Genomic DNA, 13,895 nt, shown 5'->3' with positions numbered 1-13,895 from the left:
ATAACTTTTCGTGTGTATATCCACAACTCTAGGATGAAAATTAGGGAAGTTATTAGAGAGGTTTAGAGGTTTTCAGAGATAATTGTTGCATCCAAATTGAGTTACAGATCAGTTTAAGCAGCCCCCTAAGCTAAGCCTGTGGTGTTTACAGGGCTTTCATTTCAGAAGCTGAGATTGTCAGAAACCAAAAGGAAATCCATTTACACTGAAGCGATGTGGGAATAGCTCTGCAATTACACGTTATGAAGTCAGTGATTTATCAGCACTCAACAGCATAATCTTAGTTAAACTTTTAAGGGTTTGATCCTCTGTTTTCTTTTCGATGAGCTGTCTCATTCCTACAGTGATGCAGTTTATTTTAAAAACAGAATGAATTAAAGTAGGTTTATTTCTGTATTGGAATTTATTTTTTACAGACATGCAGGAAGTATCAAAGAGTCTGTTTTTAATGCGTATTAAATGTGTGGTTTCAGGGTTGCTTTTCATCCAGATGTTTTTGTTTTTGACTTTTAATGTATATTATAGATATAATTCATTTTGCCGTGCAAATTGAGGCATGTAAATTCCACTTGTCTGGCTTTTCTTAACCATCGTTGCTTTGCTTTGTTTCAGGAACAGCGCCAATGAAATCACAGTGGTAGTGTGGCGAACTGGTCCTTCAGCTAAACCTAGTTTTGAGGGTCTCATCCACCGACCCTCCTACAAACCCTCCACCTCAAACTATGATGCCCCGTCACCGCCCACCCGTAGACGTGTACCAGATGTCGGCACAAGTAAAACCCCCCCAGCTGTGCCGCCACTCCCAGCCCACCACCGTGCCACTGCCGCACGCAGGCTACTGGTGAACGGCTCTGAAGCTGGAAATAGCGGCGGTGTAGGCATGGGGACCCTGGCGTGGGGGGCCCAGGGAGGGTCGGCCGAGGAGCTGGACGGGAAGCCGCGGCACCTCCACCATCCTCACACTGCCACTCTGAAAGGAACTAGAGTGAAGGCATCCAACGGGGATAACTATATCATCCTGGCACCCATCAACCCTGGAAGCCAGGTACCGCAGAGTGGTGGTGGGCTGCATCTTCATCATCTTCTCCGTCCTCCTCATCCTCACCATGGTCATATGGTGGCTCATCCTAGATATGTCTCCTTACCTTACATCCCTGGTGCTGATAGATAGATGGACTGTATGTACAGTATGTCTGGGCCATTTGGGTTACTGCTGTCTCACTGATTTGTGCTTTATAACATGTCGTGAACACTACATACTGTGCATATAGTTCACTGTCATGTAAATATGGAGCAATAGACTGAAAACCAAGAGGATAAAACAGCATATAAAAATAGAGCTGGTAATAACATTATATGCCTGTATTATGGGGAAACCTTTGCTGTATTTCTTTCTTACACTGTGCCAGACATGGTTCATATTAGAGAAACTATGCATATATATGCCTCAATTAATTTATCTAGCAGATTTTCTCTAGACACAAGAATTTCAAAGCAGTTCTTTAAGATCAAATAGTGCTTGCATTTAGGAAAGAGAAAGAAAGAAGAAGGAAACACATATTTCAACATAATATCCAGTGTCTGTATAACATGCATGTACATGAACATTAGGACATGTATATGACATTTTATACAGCATGCACTTTATAGTGCTTAACAGATTTATTAGACCACCACCCAATAATAACATTTATGCCACAGCTGTGCTGTGTTAACAGTGTTGAAATTGACCAAAATGGTTTTGATTTCTGTAATGCTAATTCACCAGTATGCACAAACTCTTTATATCAAATGTACATTTTTAATTTTTATAATAACAGTTCAATATTTATCCAATAGTTATCCATACATTTTCAAAATTAGCATTTTGCAAAGAACAGAAAAAATTGTAAAGCTCATGATTATTTTTTGATTAAGATGTCAAATTATAGATATCTACTTGGATTTCTGCGCAGAAAAATTAGTTTTAGTGGTCAAAAGTTATGCTTCATTTCTGACTCCTGAGAGAAGTCCAGTGCGCTGGCATTTTGTTATCTGATTACAAATAACAGTTTCAAACAACATTTTGTTGAAAGTTTCCTTGTTTTTATGACAGGTGGTCTAATACATTTGTTAAGCATGCTTTTTTTTGCATTCAGTGATCTTGTATATGAGGTAAAAGCTTTCATCATGAAAACAAAATAAAGCAAAGTCAACAAATCAAAAAGACTGATCTGAATTCCTAAGCTAACCGTACAATACTAACCCACTAACTAGATTCAGAATGGGTTTGAGACTTTCTTTTCCTGATATGAATCCAAGTATCTTAATGGTTGCTCAGCTTACACAAAACTAACTAACTGTATGCAACTGGTGCAAACACGTAGAGTCTCTCTGTGTCCTTGCTTGTGAGTCTGCCAACACATAGCTCTGTGTGTGTGTGTGTGTGTGTGTGAGTGAGTGAGTAATCTGTGTGTGGCTGCGTCATGAGGTATGCACCTTTGTCCTTTTCAGATCTAGGTTCAGTTAATGGCAGTGGTACCAAATTACCAAATTATAAGGGAGGGAAGACATGCAAATTCAGAGAAATTATAGGCATATTGAAGGAAGAGACTTCAGCTTCAGGCAAAACAGGAACATGCCAGCACAGTGAAGCTGGTCTCCCTTACAAATAGCTGCAACTTTCATCTCAAACAAAGGAGACAGAGACTGAGGGGATTCTGTTTTGGCCTTGCTAAATATACTAAAAGCCCTGTGGAAATGGGTCATGTTAGTGGCATACCACACAGATACAAAGAAGGCGCTTTGAAAACCAGCACTAAAGAAAATGAAATAGTTATCCAAATAAACAGGCAGAAAAGTGCGATAATGGCATATATATATATATATATATATATATATATATATATATATATATATATATATATATATATGAACATTTTGGGACTTTCCAAATCCCTCTCCACCTGCAGGTTCCTAGCCCTGCACCCTCACTAGATTGTAATATGTTATGACAAGCAGAAACCATTACTGCCTCGGTGGGTCCAGCCTAAAATTCAAATGGGCTCAAAAGTGTCCTAGAAACTAAACCGAATGCCATGCAAGAAACAAACAAACAAATGAAAATGCAGAGATGCAGAGACTGGATAGTCAAAGAAAAAGAGACGAAAACTCAAGGCACACACACACACACACACAAAACAGGAAAGACAAAGAGTATGGAATAAATATGGTAAAGAACCGCATTTCATAGTGAAGTATACAGAATATTTTTTTTTAAATGACAGTTGATCTTTTTATAAATATGTCTTGTTGCATCATCATCATCATCATCATCATCATCATCATCAGTATCAGTGTCGGGATAGAAAGTTAAGATCAGATTTAATACATTAACCTTTGTCATTGCTCTTGCATGTCTAGATTCATGTTTAGAATGTTAACATTTTCATTTTTGTTTTATTTAGATTGTAATTTTATGTTAATCTCATATTATTCTGTTTTCAGATCTTGAGGCCCGTTTACTCAGACAAGCAGGGTACATTAGGTAAGTCGTGTACTGTATATAATATTAAATGACTGTTTTGTTAAGTGGTCTACTGAGTTTGTAGATCAGCTTCTATTGTAGAAGGCAACCTAACAGCCTCAAACTAAAGTATTAAAGGACAATTGCTCCAAAATATGTTTTCTACATTACTTATTTCTTTGCATTATATTCTTGTGTTTCTTGTTGGATTTTGTTTGTTTCGAACAGAACAATCTTGCTGTCTCCATTCTTGCACTCCCTTCATCGTCAATCTTCATATTGAGGATTGATTGACTGATTGATAATACTTTATTCATCCTGAGTGAAATTGGGTTAAGGCTGCCAGCATTGCCAGTGCCATCTTACCCTTCATAGATAGGATCATATTTGGAACAGTATCGATCTTAAGTACTATTCATAATCTGTGTCTTCACTTTCTTTTTTGCTCCACAGCTGCGAGGTTAATCCCCACCCGACAGGCTCCTGTTCCTCAGCCGCAGAGTGGTGCTTTTTCTGGAGGTATGGGTGGAGTTGGTGGTGGCGGAGGCAGCGGCGGCGGTGGCGGTGTTGGTCTCTCCAGCCGTACCGGCTTCCTACGTCGATCTAACAATTCGAAAACATCAAGGGCGCCTCCTGCCTCCTCTAATGCAGCCAGCTACCAACAGCAGAATGCCAATTTCGCCAACTACCAGAACTGTACCATTGTCCGATCACATGCTCCGCACGCAAATTATGGATATGTTAAAGTGGCGCCTAAGATCCTTATCTTCCCCATCTTTGTCCAGGTACACCATTTTTTATGTGCCTGTACATCTTGACTTGGTCGTATCGTTTGTTATTCTTTGTCTACATTTTACTGGACACTGTATTATATACACTGAAGTCCTGCTGTTCTACTTATACTTACTGCTGAGAGTGAGATTTTACTGAACCAATCTATAGTCGTTTGAACCCAAGGCAAAAGAGTGAATAGATCTAATTTTCAAATGATCTGCTGCTATCATTGTTTCAGTAGAGAGTATAAGACCGGATATGCAGGGACTGGGCAGAGAATGATGTGCAGAGGCCCCAGTCTGGACTTGAGCTGTGGATGCACCTGTTCTGTGGTATTAAACGAAACAGGCCACTGAGATACTCTGAAAAACAGTTTTCACAAGCTGTCCAAGTATGATGAATATGATTTATTTCCCCTTCCGCATTTGTGTCAAAAGGAAACAAGACATTTCAGGTTTGCAGTTAGGAAATATGTTGACCTTCATGTCTGAGGTTCTCGTGTTTTGCAAGTCATCTGTGAGCTTTTCACACATAACACAGACTCGATCTACATATTTTTTTCTGCATTCTGTCTTTAGGTAATAGCACTAACAGCGGTAGTGTTACTGTATGAGATGTCAGGCTGATGTTTTCTGTGCTGTACATTTTGGATCAAAGAGTGTCAAAGTTCTGTGCAACCAATTCAACACTTACTTCCAAAATCCACTTTCTTCAGAATAAAACGGCAAATCTAAGTGGGGCTACTCCAAAGAGGCAGCTTCTGTCAAATGAAGCATCATCACTTAATAACTGCTTAGTTTTTCACATGTGCGTTATAGTGTGTTGACCACAGTGAGATAACTCTTGCGCCTGCACTGACATGTCAACTGGCTTAGCTATCTTGAGCTGCGATAAACTTTCACACTCTGAAAAACACTGACTGTGCTGGTACTTTCTTCATATAGGGTCGTGTATACAGATGTGCAGCCCTGACCCTGTTTCACACGGTATTCAAACGTTGCACATGTTGAATTGGGCCTCTGTCACACCCTGGACTTGAGAGGAAGTCCCCTCCTCCCACGTTGCCATTCTATTTCATTTTAAGTGTCACTGTCTTGTCGTGCTCAACCGCACATACCGCCTCTCAGTTGCAACTTACTTTCTGTCTCGACAGAATCAGTTTCAGCGGCGTTTCCCTCCATAGAAAAGACCTGCTTTTGCTTTTAAGCAGATCGATTGGATTTGGGAGCCAAAATGGATTTGGTACTGCAGCTTTTCAGCTTACAAATGACAGATGCAATATTATATTTTTGGATTTTATGTTGAAAAATGCTCAACATATGTTTAAGAGGTTAGGGTAATACTAAGCAGAAGGAAAATACTTTACAAGTACTATTTACCTCAATATTACAAGCATTAATGTCCCTAAAGCTGCTGGTTATGAATAACGGGATGAGAACTCGATTCGGTAATGTTGCGTCCTCATTTCTTCATGAAGCCTGTTGTTTTCTGTTGTTACAGCCTCTTGACCTCTGCAGCCGGACACTCATCATATCTGAAGAGATGATACTACATGAGAGCAAGCACCACTCTCTTAAGGTAAGGGCCAATCAAACAGAGTGTCTGTTTTTGCCCGTGCTCATATGAATGCATTTGTTAATTATTTTTCATGCATATTAAAATCTGTCTATGTCTACAAACCTAAAAACACCCGCTTGAAGCTTTTATTTTAATTTAATGTTCTGACCAAGGATGTAGTTATTGATTAAAACATCTAAAACATTATGCAGGATTTCATTAAAGGTGTCTCTGAGATGCATAAGCCGCTATTTCAAAGAGCTCTTTCGTTTCACTGATACAATAAGATCTCTCCGACCAGTTGCAAGCATTCAGTTGGTTTGCTGCATCCTCCTATGTGGTTTTTTTAATTTGGCCAAAGTGAAAGTGCCGTCTCACTGCCTTGATTCAGAATTTAAGCAAAATATATATTCGTATATATATTTATATATCTATATATGTATCTATATATAGATATATATATATATATGTGTGTGTGTGAAAGCTACATCTCAGGAGAGGAATGAAGTGCAGGAGCTGTCTGAACTGGAGCTGTCCACATGAGTCAAGAAAATCAATACTAGATGAAGAAAGAGAGCAGCAAGGATCAGACTGACAGATAAATTGTGTTTTATGCATCAAACATTGCTTTCAATGTACATTATTGAAAAATGTTATAAATACTATCAATTCAAAGTATTCCTATCCCTGTGACAAGTATGTAAAGTCTCAGAAATAGTCTGTAAATGTTGTTGTGTAATATGTATGAAATGTTATTCTGTAAAGATCGTATTAAATGCCAAATATTCATCGCTGATCTGGTAATGTAATCTTATAAAAGGCTCACATTTGCATGACCCCAATTAGAGTGCAGATTCATGGAAGGAAAAGCTTTGAATGTTTCCGCAGATGAGATGATGATGACATCACTGCAATAACTTTAAACTAGTTCACCAAAAACAGGTGGATATGCCTCGGAAATTTAAGGTGTTATTTTGGTGTTTCAAATGTTTTATTTGAAAGAAGCACGTGAAACAGGTCTGTGAGGGCTCTAAAAGAAAAGCTTATTTCACTGCTGAATTCAGCTTTGGCCCTGTCACATAATCTCAGCTATACGCGGTAAAGCGGAGCCACTGCTGGCATCAAAGTATAATAATGGACTCTCTCTGGGGTCATGGATAAAACAAATATTTAGCAGGCAGTGTTTGTCGAGAGGGAGTTTCTCTCCACTCTGCCACTTTATACAGGCTGTTTTTTTTTAATGATCTCTCTGTGTTGTTCCAGCTTTTGCTCTTTTAGTCTGGGAGGCAAACTAACATGCAGCACTTTAACATCTATAGACAAACACAAAGACTAAGCGGACCATTATATTTAGTGCAAAGTGAAACAACAGGAAGATTTCACTGTAATCGTTTACATAAGAGATGCAAGTTGATTAAATCACCAGATTTTCAGGATGTATTGTATTATAGATAGATATATTATCAATAAATGTAACTTATTCGATTTACAAAGCATGCTAGTTCTGTATATTCTTGAACATTATATGGAACATTTATGTTTTATGAGATTCTTTACTTAACTGTAAAGAGTATATTGCGAGTTATGTTGTTGTTTGAGACCCTGCGTTTCAGTATAGGTACATTACATTTGGCTTTTCTCCACGTTATGCTTCGCTCTGCTCAACATAGAAGTGTAAAGGGTGCGCCCGCTTCTCCTTTTGTGTGGGCTGGGATATTAATGCATAAGTGCTCAAGGATAAGAGATTAAGAAAATGGATGGAAGTCTTAATCAGACAAAATTGTTGCATGAATTATTGAGCTTTTTGGGACAGCAAGTATGTGTGGAAAATGTAAATATTTGAAGTGGATATTTGATTTTGTGCACAAGTTTGCACAGATGTTATACATACTAAACATGTGTGCTTCTCTGTGTGAAAACTGCTGCTTTCATGCACTTTGTCCTTTACTTTTCATTCTTACTAGCATTCTCTTCCACCCACTCAGATTTACACACAGACACACACACGCACACGCACGCATGCATGCATGCACGCACGCACGCACGCACACACATTAACCACATGCTGGCTACATCTGAAATACCCTCTGCTATCTTATCCCTCAGAGGAGGCCACCAAAGCAAAAGCATTGTCTTCAAATGTTGCCCATCTGCACGGATTACAGCTTATGTGTGTTAAGCTGCATGTTTGCACCTGCTTACGTAAGAGGTCTTTTTACCTTAATTTAGGTGTTCTCTTTCTTTTTCTTTTATCTTCTACTTGTTTATCTTGATTTCTTCCTCGGTTTCATTCTCTGTTCGTTTGACTTTTTATACCTTAGCACTGCAGAAGCATAAAGCAAGACATGGGCTGTAACTTACTGTCTCTTAATACAAAATAAAATAAAAGATGAAATTAAATCCCTCAGATAGAAACTGTATGTGTGCTTTAAACAACTACAGAGGTGTTCATTGTTTCTTATAGTCATTAAATGCCTCATTCAGTTAATAAAAGATACATTTAGGACTACGTCAGTGTAGATGCATGGTTGATATTCAGACACCAAACCACCGTGTGGGAGGATGTATACATGTGACCAGGGCTCTGTATGTGTGAACTGCATTTCCTGTGCTAGGACATGATTTGGGGGAAAACTGCAGGGGGTGAAACCTGCCAAATATTCAGCGCTGTACGTGTAGTTAACTGGGTTGCAGGCTGATTTTGTAAGGTGGAAAGCCAAAGTGAGATCATCTGAGATGTAATGCGCCCCCACCCCCAGTTCTCACATCCTGTTCTCCTTCACCACCTTCTGCCCTCCATCCCCTTCTTTTCAACGTCCTATTCTTCTGTTTTTAATATCCCCCCTCCATGTCTTTTAGGTTACTGTGTTTGTCTACAACGACCTAATGCTGGTGACGAGAGAAAGCGAGCCAGGCCGATGTAATGTACTTCAGAGTCCCCTGTACCTCCGTCAGCTGCGACTCCAGGAGGGTATGTAAGCCTAAACACGGGAACCGTGATTCATAGATGTCTGAGACGTTGAGGTGGTTATATAGATCAAAAAAATTCTTCTTTTGTGCACCAACAGATTTCTCAACAGTCCCATAACAGCCAAAATCTGTGTGCAATCTGTGTGTGTATGTTATAAAGCTAAACCTTTACAATTCACCACAGAGTAAGAAAGGAAGTGTAGCACACAGAGGCTGTGCAACCAGAAATAAACACGGGGAGCTATGACTGCAGTAATGCTTTCAGCTGAGTTTAACCAAAGGATATTTAGGGAAAGACTGTCCAATTTCCTGTTGCTTTGTCTTTTTATTTCACCTTGGTGTAAACAATCATCTCCTCTGCTGTTATGGAGAGAATAGTTTGGCCAGCATGGCCACGCAGAGCACAGACAAATCAAATAAATACGGCCCAGCATAAATATCTGTGTTTAGAGCAGCGGGTGAGGACGGGGATGGGGTCAGGAGGCATTACTGGGATAGGGCCGGGTGGGAGAGGGGGGCTGCTTAGACATGTGCATGGGCAAGAAACTGTACTGACAAGATGACTGCTCCGGAAGTGGGTTTAAACCAAAACGCAAGCTTTATGCTTTGTGATCTGTTAACGTGATAACAAAAAATAAGGGAAAGGCTGTCAGAAGGAGAGTGTGTGTTCTGTACCAGATCAGTGTGCGGGAATCACCATGTAGGTTTTAGGGCGGCCTGAGAGAACCACAGAAGCACTGCTATGATTATGTAGAGAATGAGGATTACGAGTTCTCGCTTTCTAATATGATTACAGTTATATTAAAAGAAAAGTAACATGGAGGTAAAAACAGGGTGCAAAAATCTTGGTTTTCACTCGGTAACTAAAGCAGGTGTGAACCAGCATTGTACATGTATACAAAGTACAAGAAATGTTGCTGTTTCTTAAGTAGAATTAAGTAGAATAAAGCTAAACTAATAAAAGAGTAATGAAACAGATTCCTTTCTTCCAGAATTTGAAGTTTGAATTCTCCCGGCACAACAAGCCATATCTGTTTGGCTGCTGTAGTAAGACAAAAGAGATGGTTTTATGTTAGTAAAACAGCACACTAAGAGTTGATTTCAATACATATCTTAAGACCTTTAGTTGAATAAACTTGAAAAGGCTACCCAGCTGATTGCCTTATTAAAAACTTTTTTTTTTAATTATTCATTTATTTATTATTTTTTACAGTTTTGTTTTCTATAGAGAAATCAGAGCTCACTTTCAGTATTTTCACAGTAACTGTATATTAGATCTAATCATTTCTGAGTCCTAACTGCTTTGTTTTTGTAGTTTTGTAGTTTTTAGTTTGGACTACTTGTACTTTTTCATTTTTAGAGTTTTATTCCCTTAAAACAAGAAGATTAAAAAGATAACAATAGATAATAGGACATGGAGTAAAATCAAACCGAATATTTAAAAACTTTTTAAACTTGTTATCTAAAATATAATAGGTCTTTATCATCATTGTTCATGAAAACAATGAAAATACAAAAACATGCAATAGCGTGAACATGACAAAAGGTAAGCACAGTGAGGTAGTGTATACAGAATAACAGTGACATGTTTTTAAAAATTGCACTTCCTGCTCTTTGGGTAAAGATTTATTACTCCACAGCTGTAAGGAGGGGAGGAGGGGCAGTGCTTTTTACTGCCAGTGAAAAAGATGTTTTATAATCTTTTGGTTTTGGACTTGATTGATCTGACTTTCTTCCCAGAACGTCGGGGTTAAGAATAGGTGATGTTTAGAGTGGGTGTGGTCCAATATGATACAGCTGGCTGTCTTTTGGATTTGGCCACTGAGGGAGGGTAGAGAGTCATCCCGATGATGTGCTCTGCTGCCTTCACCACCAGTTGTAGGTCCTTTCTGTTCTCTCCTGTTCAGCTGGTGAACCACACCGCACAGCATGAGGTCATAAGGCTTACTATTGTTGACCTGTGGAAGTTGGCCAGCAGGTGGTAAGAGGGGGGGGCGAACATGCTTTAACTTCCTCTAGAAGTAAAACCTCTGTTTGGCTGTCCCCACCTGATGGGAGATACATGTGGTCCAGGTGAGGTCAGCTGACATGTGAATACCAACAATCTACGTCCTCACTGTGTATGCAGAGTGCTGAGTGTGTTTCCTGAAGGCCTCTATCGTTTCCTTGGTTTTTGTTGGCACCGTTGTTTCCTCTCAGTAGGCAGTTTCGTCATTGGCTGATATCAGGCCTACTATGGAGGAGATTTTACGATGGAGTTTGTGTCAATTATTTTTCATGTTGTAACAATGGACTGAATAATGGACTTGCTCATGAAGTCATCCACTGATTTGTGGACCATAGTTTTGAAGTTTAGCATCATTGACATTCATTTGCCAGCTTTGTTGTGTATTTTTTGCAATCAATTCGATCAATGCGTTGTTATAAAAATATCTCAAATCTTCAGAAAAGCGCTAACTGAGGTCATAATTTACGAGGGAAGCAGGATTGCTTTCTGGACAACCAGATCTCTTTTTGAAGCCAGAGCATTTGTGGATTTCTGACTGTTAGAACTAATATAGGTCCTTCCATCTTTTACACTCCTTTATTGACAAGTTTTGGTAAAAACTTTGAAATCATTCTTTCATTTTAACAAGCTGTTAAGTCAGAAATATTTGTGACACATTTTTTGACAGGGATGAACTGAAATAGGACATATTAACTAGTTTTATTAATTGCAGCATTACATTGGAAATGCATTGTCACAGGATTTGACTGAAACTAGTAGCACTTCTGAGCTGTTCTTCTCTGTAGACACTGCTCCTCCTCTGGTCCAGTTCTGACCTCCATCCCGCACCCAAACAATCAGTGATCAGCAGGGTGGGGATTCAATTGAGTTTGCGTGTCTGTGTGTTCTTCATGAGAGGACACACACACACACACACACACACAAATCTCCACCCTGAACCCTGTCATTGTTATTTTGCTTCAGCAGCGTCACTCAGGAAAGAGGCGCCGGGGGATTGTGTTTGTTTCAGTGAGGGTGTGTTTTATGCGTTTGTGTGTGTGTGCGTGTAAGGACACAGTACACGTTCAGTAAAGGGGCTTTCCTGTGTTCCTGCCACCCCAATACTAGGCAGAGGAGCGTGGGAAACAATGAGAGAGTAAAAAACACATGTAAAGCCAAAATTACACTGTGTCAGTCTAAATATTGTTATTACACTAAACAAGCTAACAAGACTAACACTCACCATGAAGTGAAACCTTCTGACTCTTGAACCAAAATTCTTTATCTTTTACTTTCTTGGTACCAGGTAATCTCATCTTTTTCTTCAGTCGATTAACGAGAAAACTTGAGTGACTGTAAAGAACTGAAAGTATTATACCTCAGACAGCATTGTATCATGGTTTTCTTGATCCACTTCCATTTCAAATGATAAGTTTTTGGAAATTAAGTACAAGTTTAAAAAAATTCTATCTTTTAAGAAATCTTTAAATTGTTACAGGATGTCTCCATCGGTATTATTCTGTAATTTAAACTTAAACCTTACTCATATTATTAGCTTTTTACAATCCTGTGCAGTATGACAGCGCTCTGCTTTTTGACATCAGAAATATATCCAACAGTGACCTCTGCTGATGCTTCTGCACATCACACGGGCTTTGGTTATACACTGTAGTGGTTCATTATAATGTGGAGAAAAATTAGAGCCAAAAACAGAACAAAACACACACAAAAAAGCAGCAGGAAGAGTTTTGGGCCTCTGTTGTTGTTTCCTACTGTCACTATTCAGAATCTGGATTCACACATGGTCCTGTAAGTATAATAAACATGTGTCAATTTGTGCTTCAGAGAAGAGATAAAGGTTTGAATACTGTTTCTCAGTGTTGTTGGACTGAAAAATGACACTTCCTCACAGAAACTGTTGCATCACAATGACACCATAAAACACCATACAGTCTTCTCAGGTTGGCTAATACTGCTTTCACACAGATGATACGACGTTTTTCTGCTACAGAGCATTTAGGAAGGTTGTAGGTTATGGACCTGGCATTTTGTATTTCTTAGATTACCGGACTGCACATAAGCAGGGGTTTCTTCCTGTGTATATTTGACCGTAGCTGACTCATCATTTTTGGTTGTCACGTCCTGGTGAGATTTAGTTCAGAACCACTTGATTAGGTTTGGGGAAAGACTATGGCTTGGGGCATAACAGATGCAGATCACATGCTAAAACCTTCTCCTGTATGTCCTTTGTTACATCTTCTGCTTGAATAGTGGTTTGCCTGAAAAAAAGCCAAAAATGACTAGAGATTTTAAAGCCACAAGGGGTCGCCTAAACAAACATTGGCTTTAACCTCCTCAAGCTATAGCCCTACGGTATTTTGCAGTTTTTCTGGTTAGGGTGGGCTCTTTTAAATGTATTTAAAGGTAATCTGAGCTACTAAACTCAAATGGGGGTTAAAACTGAAAAGATGATCATAAAGAGGAGGAAAATCCCCGTTTAAACAGCACTTTGATTGTAAATTCTTTCAACGGAAAGTGAAGAGAGGTTGCTACTTTGGCTTCTTGCTCACTTCTTCTCAGCTGACAGCTGTCTCGTTTGGTTTTGTTAAACAGAGTTACAGAAATCATCAGACACAAACCCACATAGTCCCAAAGCGTGATTTGACCATCCAAAAAGCAATTATGATGGAACATTCTGGCAACTCTAACACTGCTGCAGCCAGAGGGGATTGGGCTTCAACCAGCGCATTAAACATTTCTTTCCTCTTTCTTGCTCTTGTTTGTAAGTTTATGAATCGACACGGGGGAGTATTAAATATGCTGGTTGGGTTAAACTTAAATCAGTGTTTGTGACAATGCAGTTACAAACTGTTATGTATTAATCTTCTTTCTGTCGAAGTTAGAACATTTCCTCTGAAAGATTGGGTTCTTTTTCTTTTTTTAATCCAAGCAATTTTCCACTAATTTCCAATGGGTCATGCTCAATTAATAAAAAAAAGTGCGCCAGTGAACATCAGAGACATTTGAATAAAAGTGTTATTTGGGCATTCTCAACAAAAATCAAATGAAAATCATATCAAATAAAATCACACACACATTCCA

The 13,895-nt window shown here is 39.1% G+C and overlaps 1 protein-coding gene across 4 annotated transcripts in view; it reads left to right on the top strand.

Annotated features, from left to right (window-relative positions):
- Positions 1 to 13,895, top strand: part of rgs3a (regulator of G protein signaling 3a) — a 121,924-nt gene that overhangs the window by 30,715 nt on the left and 77,314 nt on the right. For 3 of the 4 annotated variants that reach the window (XM_040053169.1, XM_040053168.1, XM_040053167.1), the window contains 5 exons: positions 613 to 1,045; positions 3,487 to 3,526; positions 3,959 to 4,290; positions 5,780 to 5,857; positions 8,696 to 8,807. In XM_040053169.1, coding sequence (XP_039909103.1) covers positions 613 to 1,045; positions 3,487 to 3,526; positions 3,959 to 4,290; positions 5,780 to 5,857; positions 8,696 to 8,807 — 995 coding nt within the window. Of the gene's footprint in view, positions 1 to 612; positions 1,046 to 3,486; positions 3,527 to 3,958; positions 4,291 to 4,778; positions 5,522 to 5,779; positions 5,858 to 8,695; positions 8,808 to 13,895 lie in introns of those variants that run through there. The other variant, XM_040053170.1, reaches the window with a different exon arrangement.

Source organism: Simochromis diagramma, unplaced genomic scaffold (genome assembly GCF_900408965.1).
Source record: "Simochromis diagramma unplaced genomic scaffold, fSimDia1.1 OVJJ01000596.1, whole genome shotgun sequence".
In the NCBI taxonomy this organism is placed as follows: domain Eukaryota; kingdom Metazoa; phylum Chordata; class Actinopteri; order Cichliformes; family Cichlidae; genus Simochromis; species Simochromis diagramma.
Note: the sequence above shows the minus strand (reverse complement) of the source record. Positions and strands in the feature narration are given on the sequence as shown.